This window comes from Heptranchias perlo, chromosome 2, assembly GCF_035084215.1.
Source record: "Heptranchias perlo isolate sHepPer1 chromosome 2, sHepPer1.hap1, whole genome shotgun sequence".
In the NCBI taxonomy this organism is placed as follows: domain Eukaryota; kingdom Metazoa; phylum Chordata; class Chondrichthyes; order Hexanchiformes; family Hexanchidae; genus Heptranchias; species Heptranchias perlo.
The window spans coordinates 37,921,658-37,934,457 of record NC_090326.1 but is presented as its reverse complement, the minus strand read 5'-3'; the positions used below and the strand labels follow the sequence as shown (position 1 = coordinate 37,934,457).

At 42.6% G+C, this 12,800-nt stretch overlaps 1 protein-coding gene across 4 annotated transcripts in view; it reads right to left on the bottom strand.

The window, feature by feature from the left end:
* The window catches only part of LOC137337421 (phosphatase and actin regulator 1-like), a 413,191-nt gene that overhangs the window by 115,284 nt on the left and 285,107 nt on the right, over positions 1-12,800 (bottom strand). For 2 of the 4 annotated variants that reach the window (XM_068001737.1, XM_068001739.1), the window contains exons 5-6: positions 10,493-10,696; positions 7,478-7,600 (exon numbers count right to left, since the gene is read on the bottom strand). In XM_068001737.1, the coding sequence (XP_067857838.1) occupies positions 7,478-7,600; positions 10,493-10,696 (327 nt within the window). The remainder of the gene's footprint in view (positions 1-7,477; positions 7,601-10,492; positions 10,697-12,800) is intronic. The other 2 variants (XM_068001738.1, XM_068001740.1) reach the window with 1 other exon arrangement.

Below are 12,800 nucleotides of genomic sequence, written 5' to 3'. Positions count from 1 at the left end.
GTACAGCAAGTGATTAGGAAGGCAAATGGAATGTTGTCATTTATTGCAGGGGGAATGGAATATAAAAGTAGAGATGTTTTGCTACAGTTGTATAGGACATTGGTGGGGCCACATCTAGAATACTGTGTGCGGTTTTGGTCTCCTTATATAAGAAAGGAGAAATTGCTTTGGAGGCGGTTCAGAGAAGGTTCACTTAACTGGTTCCTGGGATGAGGGGGTTATCTTATGAGGAAAGGTTGGACAAGTTGGGCCTGTATACATTGGAGTTTAGAAGAATGAGAAATGATCTTATTGAAACACAAGATCCTGAGGGGACCAGAAGGGGTAGATGATGAGGGGATGTTTCCCCTTGTGGGAGAGACTAGAACTAGGGGCCACAGTTTAAAAATAAAGGGTCTCCCATTTAAGACGGAGATGAGGAGAATTTTTTTCTATCAGAGGGTCGTAAGTCTATGGAACTCCCTTCCCCAGAGAGCGGTGGAGGCAGGGTCACTGAATATTTTTAAGGCTGACATAGATAGATTCCTGATTAACAAGGGAGTCAAAGGTTATAGTACGTAGACAGGAAAGTAGGATTGAGGTCGCAATCAGATCAGCCATGAACTTATCAAATGACAGAGCAGGCTCGAGGGGCCGAATGGCCTACTCCTGCTCTTAATTCATATGTTCATATGAACGACCAGTAATCTACTTTGTGTGGGTTTGGCTGAAGGAAGAATGTTGGCCAGGAGAACTCTCTGCTCTTCTTTAAGCAAAGCCATGGAGTCTTTAATGTTCATCTGAACCACTTGAACAGGTTTTGTTCTAACATTGCAGCTGATGGATAGCACCTCTGACAATATAGCACTCCCTCAGAACTGCACTTGAATGTCAACCTAGGAGAGTTAACCTAGATTATTATGTGCTTAATTAATGCAGTGGGGCTTGAACCCACAGTCTTCCGAATTAGAGGCGTGAATGTTACCAACAGAGCAAACTAATACTGGCTTATTTAGTAACACTGTCACCTGTGAGGAGCTAGAATAGCACTGACCTATCTTCTAGGTAAGTGATGGACAACCCCTTTGACCTCAATGCTGTAATAGTTCCTTATTAACTGAACTGAGGCCAAGCATACAATGCAGGTAACATCATAAATCGTATAAGACACCACTAGACCTTTGACAGTATTCATATCCCGGACACTCTGTGACTCAGCTAGCTGAACTTACACTTACACAGACTTTTCATCTTGATCTGACCTGTTGGGTGAGCCTGCTCTAATGACTAAATTAAGAGTTAACTGCAGGCTGGATCAACTATCCACTCTGGCTCAGGACGGCCCAACTCTTTTGAAGAACTCTACATTACATTTGAAGGAGGGAGAGAGTGATTCAATGTCTGTTTTTGGCCTACAAAAAGGTTTCAATGGTGCAGCAACACTCCAGTTCCCTATCTCACAATCCTAAACCCTAAATATTAGCTACTACTCTATGTTTCAGCTGATGTGCCTCAGAATTCTGCCTTGTTCTGAAAAAAATCTACTGACACAGCACTCATGGTCTGGATGGACGTTTATTTCACAAGTCAATGGCCCAGATTCTCGTTTTTGGCAGCACTACCACTGGAAGTGTGCAGGGTTGGGAATTTCATCTTCCTAACTGTACTGACTCTGGAAAATGTCCTGGAGTTAGCTACATATTTTAAGTGGGCTGCTGGAGCTGTTCCCTGTTGCTCTTGGGAGCTCACCATGAGGGGGAATTGGCTACTTCTACAGAAATTGGATGCCTGCAGCAACCAAAAGGGCCAGGCAGCCTCCCCAATTGGAAAAAATATTGTTGGCTGCATTACTGCTGCTAAATTTCAGCAATAGAAGAATATTGAGTAAGTTTCTCACTCCATTGCAGTGTCTGCTGTGGGCATCTAAAGTTTGCTCAGTTTGCCGTTGCCTAGTAACAAGAGATGCCAGCTGAATGTTGCCTGTATTTGGGTCGGCACTTCTGACGGAATTGACGCTGGGCACAGAAATGGGCGGGGATCTGGTGTAACAGCTTCCAGATCCATTTTCCACTTTCATCCATCCATATCCTTTGCCAAAGTGGCAGAAAGGCAGAGAAAGATCAAAGCCTAATATATCCGAGTAAGCAGTCTTCTTCTTTGGTTTCGCTCACAGTATCAAGTTTTGAAATCATTTCCTGTAATTGTAGACTTGAGTCCAGTCAGAAGAATTTTCAAGTTTCCACTTTGGGCAGACTTTCTGAATTAGCGTTCCAGGCATAGAGCTTTGCACAATGGGAGCATGTATCGGGGATTCAGGCATGGATGTCTCCACACACCCCATGATTCATTCATTCTAATGGATGGAAAACCATGAACAGCTTATGTCCAATTTTGCGATAAGAGCTTCCACCTGACTAAACTTTTTTGTGCTGGTGCTGAAGACGAAAATCTACTCCACTATTAATTTGTTTTTACCCAAAGATCATCCTACCCAATATTAAATGATGAATGTTGCCTGTATTTGGGACACCGGGCACAGAAATGGGCAGGGATCTGGTATAACAATTCCTGACACCTGAAGACATGTTGGATGAATCAGCCATGGAATCAGTGAAGTGGACCTGCTTACGGTGACTCAAACTCATTGTACAGTGGTGCAATATTGGGCACTTTGCTCACTATAGGGCTGAATCTATTCTTATTGCAGCAGCAGTGTATTGTAGAGGAGGTACAATGTATGCCCAATTTTTGTTACAAACTTGCCAGATCACACAACTTTGTGCGCTTCCTGGGAACTCGGATGCATTACGTTGCATTAAAAATAACACATAACTGAATGGCCACGTAGAAAACACTAGGAAGACAGCTGATGAACTTACTAAACAGCCATTTAACTGACATAAACAGCACCATGTAGGTCCAGGCAGCTCTAGAGTCATAATTTTATGGAGAAATGGAGAGTCCTGGAGCCGTAAATCAAGATTTACTGATCAGGACCTGAAGATCACAATGGATAGAATGAGGGTACAACTAAGTGACATCCATGGGGCAGAAGGGCAGGGGGTGAAGCAGGTGTGGGTCTTCATTGTGATCCTCAGGAAAGGGCATTATTGCACAAACCAGACAAGATTCGCAAAGACGTGGCAGTAGTGGTGCCAATATAATATGTAATGTGAGTTGATCTGAAATTAAATATAAGTAAAAACCATGACAAACCCTCAAACACCCTTGTGCATCCCCTTCATGCTCATGACACGTTTGCCTTACGCTGCCTACTGCACATATCTGATGCATGCCCTGTAGCTGCAGCACAGGTAGTGGCAGGTTGAGTGAGGCTGACCGTGAAAGAGATGCATCAGAGGGTGAGTATGAGATAGAGCCATGAGATTGTATGAGGATTGGGTTGAGTGGTAGTGGTGGGATGAGTACTGGCGAGGTGAGTAAGTGCAGGTAAGATGAGCATGAGTTTTGAGTAGGTGTGAGGGGTGATGTGACAGAGTAGTGTTGGCAGTGCAGAAGGAGGTGTGGGGTGGGGGCGGTGATGTGGCAGACGGAGTGTAGGGGAATGAGTAAGTGTACTCACTTTGGCTGACCTACTTAGGTCATTGCAGCGCCTCCTGCACTGTATGCAGGTGGGCGATATGATGGTGGTGCAGGTGACCTCCTCTGCCACCTCGAGCCAGGCCTTCTTGGTGGCAGAGGCAGGCCGCTTCCTCCCGCCCGCCGGGGGGGAAGATCTCTGTCCTCCCCCTCTTCCTCCTCCTCACCCCATCCAGTAAGAGCTGGAGTGAGGCATCATTAAACCTGGGAGCAGCCTTCCCCCTGGGCTGCTCCATGCTGTAATTTTTCCTATTTCTTGCAGCATCAGTCAGTGGAGGACTGCCCCTTTAAATAGAGCTCCTCCAGCTGACAGACATTACTGCGCATGCGCAATCCGCCCGCCGCGCAGCTTAGCAGTGGGGAACCCGGAACAAGAGGTAAGTGGATCCAATCAGCCTGCGACTGCGCACGGGGCAGACTGATTTCACCGGGCGCGTTACCCATGCGCCCAATCACCCCACTGCTGTGAACCCGCTGCCCTGGTAATATCGGGCCCAATATCTCTGTATCTACCTTATAGAATCCCTTTATCATTTAAATTCCTTGATTAGATCACCCCATAACTTTCTAAACTCAAGGGTATACAAATCAAGTTTATGCGACCTGTCCTCATAATTTAACCCTGTTTAGCCCTGATATTCTGGTGAATCTGCGCTGTACCCCCTCTAAGGCCAATATATCCTTCCTGAGGTGCGGTGCCCAAAACTGAACAATGTACTCCAGATGGGGTCTGACCAAGGCTCTGTATAACTGAAGCATAACTTCCTCCGTTTTGTATTCCAGCCCCCTTGAGATAAAGGCCAACATTCCATTTGTCTTTTTGATTGCTTTTGGTATCTGTGCACCAGCTTTTAGTGATTTGTGTACCTGGACACCTAAATCTCTTTGCTCCTCCACAGTTCCTAGACTCTCACCATTAAAAAAATATTCCACTTTGTCTTTCTCGGATCCTAAGTGGATGATCTCACACTTGCCCATATTGAACTCCATCTGCCATTGTTTTGCTTACTCACTTAGTCTGTCAATGTCCCTTAATAACTTCCTGCTCCCATCTAGACAATTTACTGTGCCTCCTAACTTAGTGTCATCTGCAAGCTTGAATATAGAACTCTCTATTCCTTCATCCAATCATTAATATATATGGTGAAAAGCTGAGGCTCCAATACAGATCCTTGGGGAACATCACTTGACACATCTTGCCAATCAGAGTACATTCCCTTTATCCCTACTCCCTGTCTCCTACCTCCCAACCAATTATCAACCCATGCCACAAGGTTACCCCAAATTCTGTGCACTTTCATTTTCGCTAATATTTTCTTGTGCAGAATGCTTTCTGGAAGTTCATATAGACAATGTCCATAGACACTCCCCTATCCAACCATGCTAGTGACCGCCTCAAAAATTTCAACTAGATTAGTCAGACATGACCTACCCTTCACAAATCCGGTGCTCAGTCACTCTGTCTCTGATGATAGATTCCAGTAACTTCCCCACAATTGATGTGTGTGTATGTTTTTTTGAGCCCCTTAGCGTACTTAGTCTGAATTGACCCTGTAACCAGATATAAAGTAACTAGCACAGCAGGATCATAAAAGGAGAACCGAGAATGATGCAGCTGAGAAATATTTAAGACTGGCTATAGCTATTCACACAAACAGCAGACAATTACAATGCATCCCATCAGCTCTCGAATACTCCATCAAACTTTCTGTAGGCAAGGAACTTTACAACTAACTGCATCAGGCCATAAAACTGTACTGCTGTCTAAAATGCAGACACAAAATATTCATTCATTCAATACATATTTATCTTCTTGCTGAAAAAGAATGCTTTCAACAAAAGGTACAGGGCAAGAAGGATGGAGGCAGTCAACAGGCCGACCTTGAATCACACTATCATGGAGGACATCGTCTAGGATGTTGTATGTAGCATGGTTCATCATTCTTCGAGACAATGTTTAGAGAACCACAGTAAGGGAATCTAGACCTCATAGGAGTACAATGCTCTGTGCTGAAACTGAGCAGTAATTGATGTGAAAATTCAGCCTTCAGCAATAGCATGTAGGTGGCTCACCAGTTCTTTGCCTGCAGTTGCCTCTGGACAAGGGAAGCTCTGAAAACAAATGCATCTCTACATCCAGAATTAGATAGGCTATGCTTTGCACATTAGCAGGGTTGTCTGGATTGGCAACACATTGAGATAAGCAGCGACCTGAATCAAAAGAACGTCTACAGCAAAAAGCTAAGGAAGCCTCCGTAGTGCATCACGTAGTTGCTTGAAAAACAGTGTCCATTAAGCTTAAAGTCAGGCCTCCAGAAACAGTTGTTCAATCAGTGCCTAGGTTGCATCATCTTCTGCATCCTCATCCGTGCTATGGCTATTTGTTGGTCATCTTCTTTATATATACCTCTTTCCACAATGATGTTGCTCAACAGGCAGCATGGTACTATCATTCTATCAACTTTCTCCCAGGCAAGCCAAACACTGGGACTCCAGTTTGAGCACTCCAATGCCCTACTCTAGGATGTTCCTGTCTCTCAAATGTGCTTAATTGCATGCTCTGTGTGAGGGGTGGAGGGAGATGTGGTGTGGGGGTTGTATAGCAATGTCATGAGCCATGTTTTGAACGGGTAGCCCATATCTCAGAGCAGCTAATTGTTTATATTTATCTTGGAATAAGTGGGGAACCCATTATTCCCATAAGATTTGAGCATCATGGGCACTCCTAACTGATTTGACTGTTCTATATTAGAATGTATGATATCCAACTACTTGGATATTTATTAAGTGCTAATCTTTTCCGTTGATGAATGGCATGGAGGGATGCACAGGTGTTTGAATGGCTACGTGGGTCCATGTGTCAGTGCCTTGTTCTCTGGGAACAGCTGAGTTGCTTTTTACATATTCATCAGCATGTCAAAACATGGTTATGATGTTAGTTAACCACAGTTAACCCAAAAACAATTAAAATATTGGATTTCTAAATAAAACTTCAACATATGGACAAAATTTACTTCTATCAACACAGGTACAAATGAACCTCGATTTTTGAGTTACTCTACTGATTCACATGGGCAAATTTTACATTTGCAAATCCTTGAGATCATCTTAATGACCAAAGTCTTATTGTCCTCCTCTGTACTTTGCATTATCATTTGGAGGATTCTGTGTTAACATATTTGTAAGAATATTTCCTCCTGGTATGAGGATTTTTACTTAGAGTGTTGCAGAGAAAGAGCAGTGAGACTTGAAACTGAGCTGTTTCTTTGGCCTTAGCAACAACAGCAGAGACTGTTGTTACTGAGCAAAATTAGAAACTACTAACATTGCAAGCTGCCATTATCTGTCCAGTCCATATATTCCTAGCACATATTTTCTGTTGATAAAAATATTATTTTAAACACATTCTAAGTGATGAGGTGGGATGCAGTGAGATCATCACTACATTGTCAGGTCATTTAAATTAGTCACACAACATATAAAGGATTAAAATCCTGCTGTTAAAAGTCATATCCGACAGGAGTCCCAAGACCTGTTCTTTATTAGAATGTGTGATACATTCTGACCCACTGAACTAAAACTCTGCGTCATGCAATTAACTTTGATAAAAACACAGAAAGTGATCAAAATAACCAGTTATGTATACAGTGCAGAGGCAAAGCGATTTGTTCATATGTACCTAGTATAAATCAAAAACCACACCAAACATTTAACGATGGGACCCCTGGAGGGCTAAACAATACAGTCAAAATATTTAAAAATTGCAGCAATCTGTAATGGGTGCCTGTAATTTCATGCATGGTAAATTCCTGATGTCGGCCACACCTTAACAGCCACGTACTGAGCACAGGCTAGGCTCTTTTGCACAGGGAGAGAGAGAAAATCGGAGGCAACTCACCCCGTATCACTCTCATGTGCCCCACTGGTCTCTTACAAGTGCCAATGGCAGAGTCCTGGGAGTAGGCTGCCTGCCTGTCCACTTGCCTTCTCAGCCGAGGTATGGTGTAGGCTGCAGGGAAACCTAAAAGAGGGGAAGAAAATGTTAAAAATGGGAAATCTTTTTAAAACTCTGATATTTTATTCAAAAACCTGTGGAGGGCTCGCCTTTGATATTTTTTGTGAGAGCCACTGTCATTGATGGCACCGCAAGTGAGTGTGGGACTGATCAGTGTGGAGGTCTGCAGCCGTGCATTCTGATGGGTGAGGATCAGATAGAGAGCACGTCCTTCAGGGAAGCACAGAGCCTACAGTGCTTCATCTTCAGCCCCCAGCTCTACAGAGTGGCTGAGCTCAGACTGATTCCTAAGGTGAGCTCCACAATTCCACAAAGTGAGTGAACCCTTAGGAATCTACTCAGTTGCTTTGATGTACGCATCTACCTTATGTTCTAGTATCCCCTGGGTGGTCAAAATGCCCCAATTCATAGAAGGGGTTTTTTCACAAGCTGGAAAGCATGGTTGATAATGTCTCAACCAGTTCTGGCCCCACCTGTAGTCCATGGACCACTCCACACTACGGTTTTCTTCCTACATTCACCAGCCACTGCACACAGGCTGGTTGCAGAAGTCACAAAGAAAAACAGTTAAAGAAAAATTGAAAAATGACTGCAAATACCTCAGAACTTTGCATCAGGCATTTGGCCCTCAGGTTATGGGACATGTTTTCAACAAAAGACACTTCCAATAGGTGCTTATTTGTTAAAGGGCTATGGACATACTAAAAAGGGCTCCCAGCATGGAATCTCACACACTGGGAGTGCAGATCAAGGAATTGGGCACAGTTGACTCAGAGTTTCTAATTTTCAGATTGTTGAAGTTAATGACTATTAAATTTGGGAATGACCCAAATTGGGCTCTTTGCCCCTTATACACGATTCTCTGATCCCTATTACCGGGCAGCGAGGGATACCTGGAGCCTTGTCTTGCCAGATTATTTTTTAGATATCAGCTTGAAGGGTACATCATGCAAAGCTGCAGGTACTGTGCTGGTTGCTCCCTTACTTTGCACATTAACAAAAGCCATGCAGTGAGGATGGGGCAGGTCCCATGGGTTAACGTACTTTGCCTCTGAAGAAACCCAGGTTTGAATTAAGTCCAGACCAATGAGAAGAAAGTCTTTTTGATCTGCTGACAGTAAGGGTTCTAACTAGTTTGGGAAGTTTCATCTTAAGTCATAGTGGGAACAAGCATACAACACAAAACTACCAAACTGTATTATTAATTGGCAGCATGCTGGCAATCTCACACACTGAGATGATGTCGGAGGTAGAAAAATACAAACTGGTGGAATATGGAGCGCTCTGCTGATGTTGGGATTAAGGTATTAAAAGGTAGATTCAAAGATCCTGTACTCCCAGAGGGAGACCACACTTGAAGGGAGAGCGGGTTGGAGAGAGGGCTGCAGCACTGTAGCTTCAATTCTCCAACCTGTGTTCCCTTTGAGCATAGCTCCCCATTAGATGCACGGAATCAGTGAATTACCCTTATGTCAGTCCCATGTTACAGTGTGCAGGTTGTCTCCTGTGGCTTGAATAGCAATACTGTACTTTATATTGGCCCATGGAAATAATGACATCAGATCACTTGGAATGGAATCATGGATGTCAGCAGTTTTTATGATCATAATATCGAAAATGTTATAATATATACACCACAAATGTGAAGCATAAACAAAATAATCAACCTAAGAGTGGTGGGATACTGGAAAATAATTCAACTCAGATTGTTGGAAAATATATAACCCAAGCACTTCAGATTTGTGGCTCTTTCCAGTTGGTGAACTCTTTTCCCATGTTCGATTGCTCCCACTACTTATTTTATGCGTGTATCGTTTTAAAACAGTCTCATAAAACAGAGATGTGGAAGATAAAAATTTCAAATAAAAACATAGGTGAACTTCTGATACCTGAAAATTAATTAAATATTATTAACATGATTTCAATGCACTGTAAGAGGCATTAGAGATGGGTTAACTGACACGCTGTGAGGACATTACATATGCTGTTAATGTCTCCCTTCTCCAACATGACCTGGGTTAATATGTGTCTGTGAATACTCCAGAAGAGGGTGGTACTGGTGATTATTGCCTCTCTCTCTCTCCAGTGTTATTTGGACTAACTGCATGGATATGTAGCAATGTGTGAATTGTTGGTTTCATTTACTTTCAAGTAGCTTGTTTCTTTGGTATAATTGATAGCATTGTTCTTTTCACGTGAAAAAATTTGTTTGTTTCATTGTACAGTTTTGTATGATTGATGCTGATGTACAAAGTGGTCATATCCACTTGGGATTTGTTGCATTCTTTCTGTGACATCTGTTCAGCATTGTAATTTGTGCATATGTAGGAAATATCGTTGATGTCACCTGAGAACAGATAAATATCTAGATGTAAATGATACATCAAAAGAATTGAGTGTCAGAACCAACACTTCCACTAAGTGTTAAAAGCAGGAGTTTATTATTTGCCTTGGTGTGAAACTTTTGGCCGATGTGACAATATCCACCATTTTGAAGAGAACGAGTGTTGTGTGAGGCAATGTTAAATGTAGTGAACAAGTTACTATAAGCAGTTTAGCTTTTAACCCCTTGTATATGCATTTTTGTGAGAACAGGGTATAGAAAAGGGACAGCTTCTGGATCACAGGTATAAGGTCTGCTTGCAGGAAGAGCTGTTGAAAGAGAAAACAGTTCTACAAAAATACAAAATTGCAACAGAATATGTAACATTTTTTTCATGTTAGCCCAGTGTGTGGATTTACCCATTTCTGGAAGAAACACTAAATGATGCAATCTTTTTAAAATCATTTCATTTACCTCTAGATATTTAGACAGATTACAGTACACAACAGTCTTAAAAAGGGAAAAGTACACATTTATTGCTGCGATGCCTTAAAAGCCAGCTGAAGGGAACTTACCAGCTATGTGGTTGGCGATCCTCGTTAGTGGTTTGGGAGGTAGGGCAGGGGGTTGTTTAGGATGGGATTGTTGTTTTGCAGGGGTTTCCTCAATGTCACAGTGGAATGCTACAGACTTTTTAGGAGGCAGTAGCAAGGCCGGTTTAGCTGATGGATCCTGCTCAGGGACTACTGCCCTGTTACCTGTGGGACTATCTTCTGCAGCTGGAGGGCACAAACAGAGTTAGAGATATTTAAAACAGACAAGCAAAGAATGACAGAGTTCAAGGATCACATCAAGAAGCTCAGTAAGCTTAACAAGTGAAAAAGCAGTAAGTAAAGGAACAAATGATTAAATGTAACACCCAAGCTTTGCAACCTTTTTCACCTGCCTACTTAAAATTGCAAATGTCAAATCTACGTAATATTTCTGTTTGGAGTACCGACACTCAGATCATTGGGGAAGATTTACTGTATTATTTTTAGCAGACCAGCTGCTCTTGATCAAACAGTCAATTCTCACTGATAGGTTTGCTCCTAACAGGAACTGCTTTACACTCTTGTTCGTAGGGAGCCTCATCTAGCGAGAGCTCATATCGGAAATTTGAGTGTTGCCCATAATTTTAAAATGGTCGGGTAATCATGGGCAGTTCATGCTCACATTTCTGATACGTGCTCTCAGTGAGCGAGACTCCTCCTGGAAGCACAGTCAGAAAATAACCATTGTTGACCAGAGATTTTACTCCTGGTGCAGAGCTTCACATGGTGAGACATTTATTGGGTGTTCGGGGATTGAAAATCTTGAGGGCTACTGAAAATTGTGCAGGGCCTGGTGACCTCCACACCTGACTTCCCGACAGGTGTTCCTACTGCGTGAGGCTCTATGTCAGGAATGTTAATTCACAAAATCTACCTGGTCTAGCTGGTTTTAAACCATTTTCTTTTTAAGAGAGAAATCAAGAGATCATAGCACAGTGCAGTGCATTTGAAAAAACATCAAAGCAATCTCAATGACCTGGAGAAAAGGGAGTGAGACTCCTCCTTTGTATGGTAATATAGTAATGCAATGTGTGCATTTCAGTCCAGCATACAAAGGAAGAATGTTGCTCCCTTTTCTCCCTTGTGTAATACTAAGTTATACTTCAGCTGTGCACATAACATATACAGTAATAGACAGACTACACCACTTAAAACGTCATTTAGAAATTGTTACAAGGCAAGAATATATAGTGGCCTTGAATTTCCTCCGTATTTGCACCCAGGGACATGCTTAACGAGGTCGCAAATCAATTACACAGGCTAAAAGATCGAGGACTCTTGGGCGTGAGTTCTGCATGGGTGCCGTTAGCATGTCTAGCATTTATTGCTCACTTCTAGTTGCCCTTGAGATGGCGGTGGTGGGCCTTCTTTTTGAACTGCTGCAGTCCATGTGGTGAAGGTACTCCCACAGTGCTGTTAGGCAGGGAGTTCCAGGATTTTGACCCAGCAACGATGGGGGAATGGCAATAAGTACAATACGCCTAAATCTCCTTGATCTTTTATGGCCATCTATTGATCCTTCCGTCCGAATGCATCTTGCCCATAACAATGGCCTGCCCCCATGTTACAGAGCCTCATATACGAGTTTCCTGTAATTGCGCTTACTCAGAGGCTCTTTTAAAATTATGACCAGATTTTGATATGCAGCCGGAAAACAATTTTAAAAAAGATATTGTCACTGAGAGCTGCACTGAATTTTCTGTTTCTTTTAATGCATTTTTATAGCATAAGTATAAGTTACATTATAAATTGAAAAGCTTCTCTGATTGCAGGTTCTTAAATATGCATGAGTGATAGTTGAATGAATTGACACTTTAATTTTCATACTTAAAGAAGGAATATCTGGTGTGAATTCAATGTTTTCCTTAGGTCCCGATTGTTTAGAAACATAGAAAATAGGAGCAGGAGTAGGCCATTCAGCCCTTCAAGCCTGCTCCGCCATTCAGTATGATCATGGCTGATCCTCTATCTCAATACTATATTCCCGCTCTCTCCCCATACCCCTTGATGCCTTTTGTGTCTAGAAATCTATCTAGCTCCATCTTAAATATATTCAGTGACTTGGCCTCCACAGCCTTCTGTGGTAGAGAATTCCACAGGTTCACCACCCTCTGAGTGAAGAAATTTCTCCTCATCTCAGTTCTAAATGTCCTACCCCGTATCCTGAGACTGTGACCCCAGTTTACGCTGATTTATGTCCATTTTCTGTTTGAGTGTACTTTAATGAGCACTGGAGGCCAATTGGCCTATTGTGTCTGTGCCAGCTCTTTGAAAGAGCTATTCAATTAGT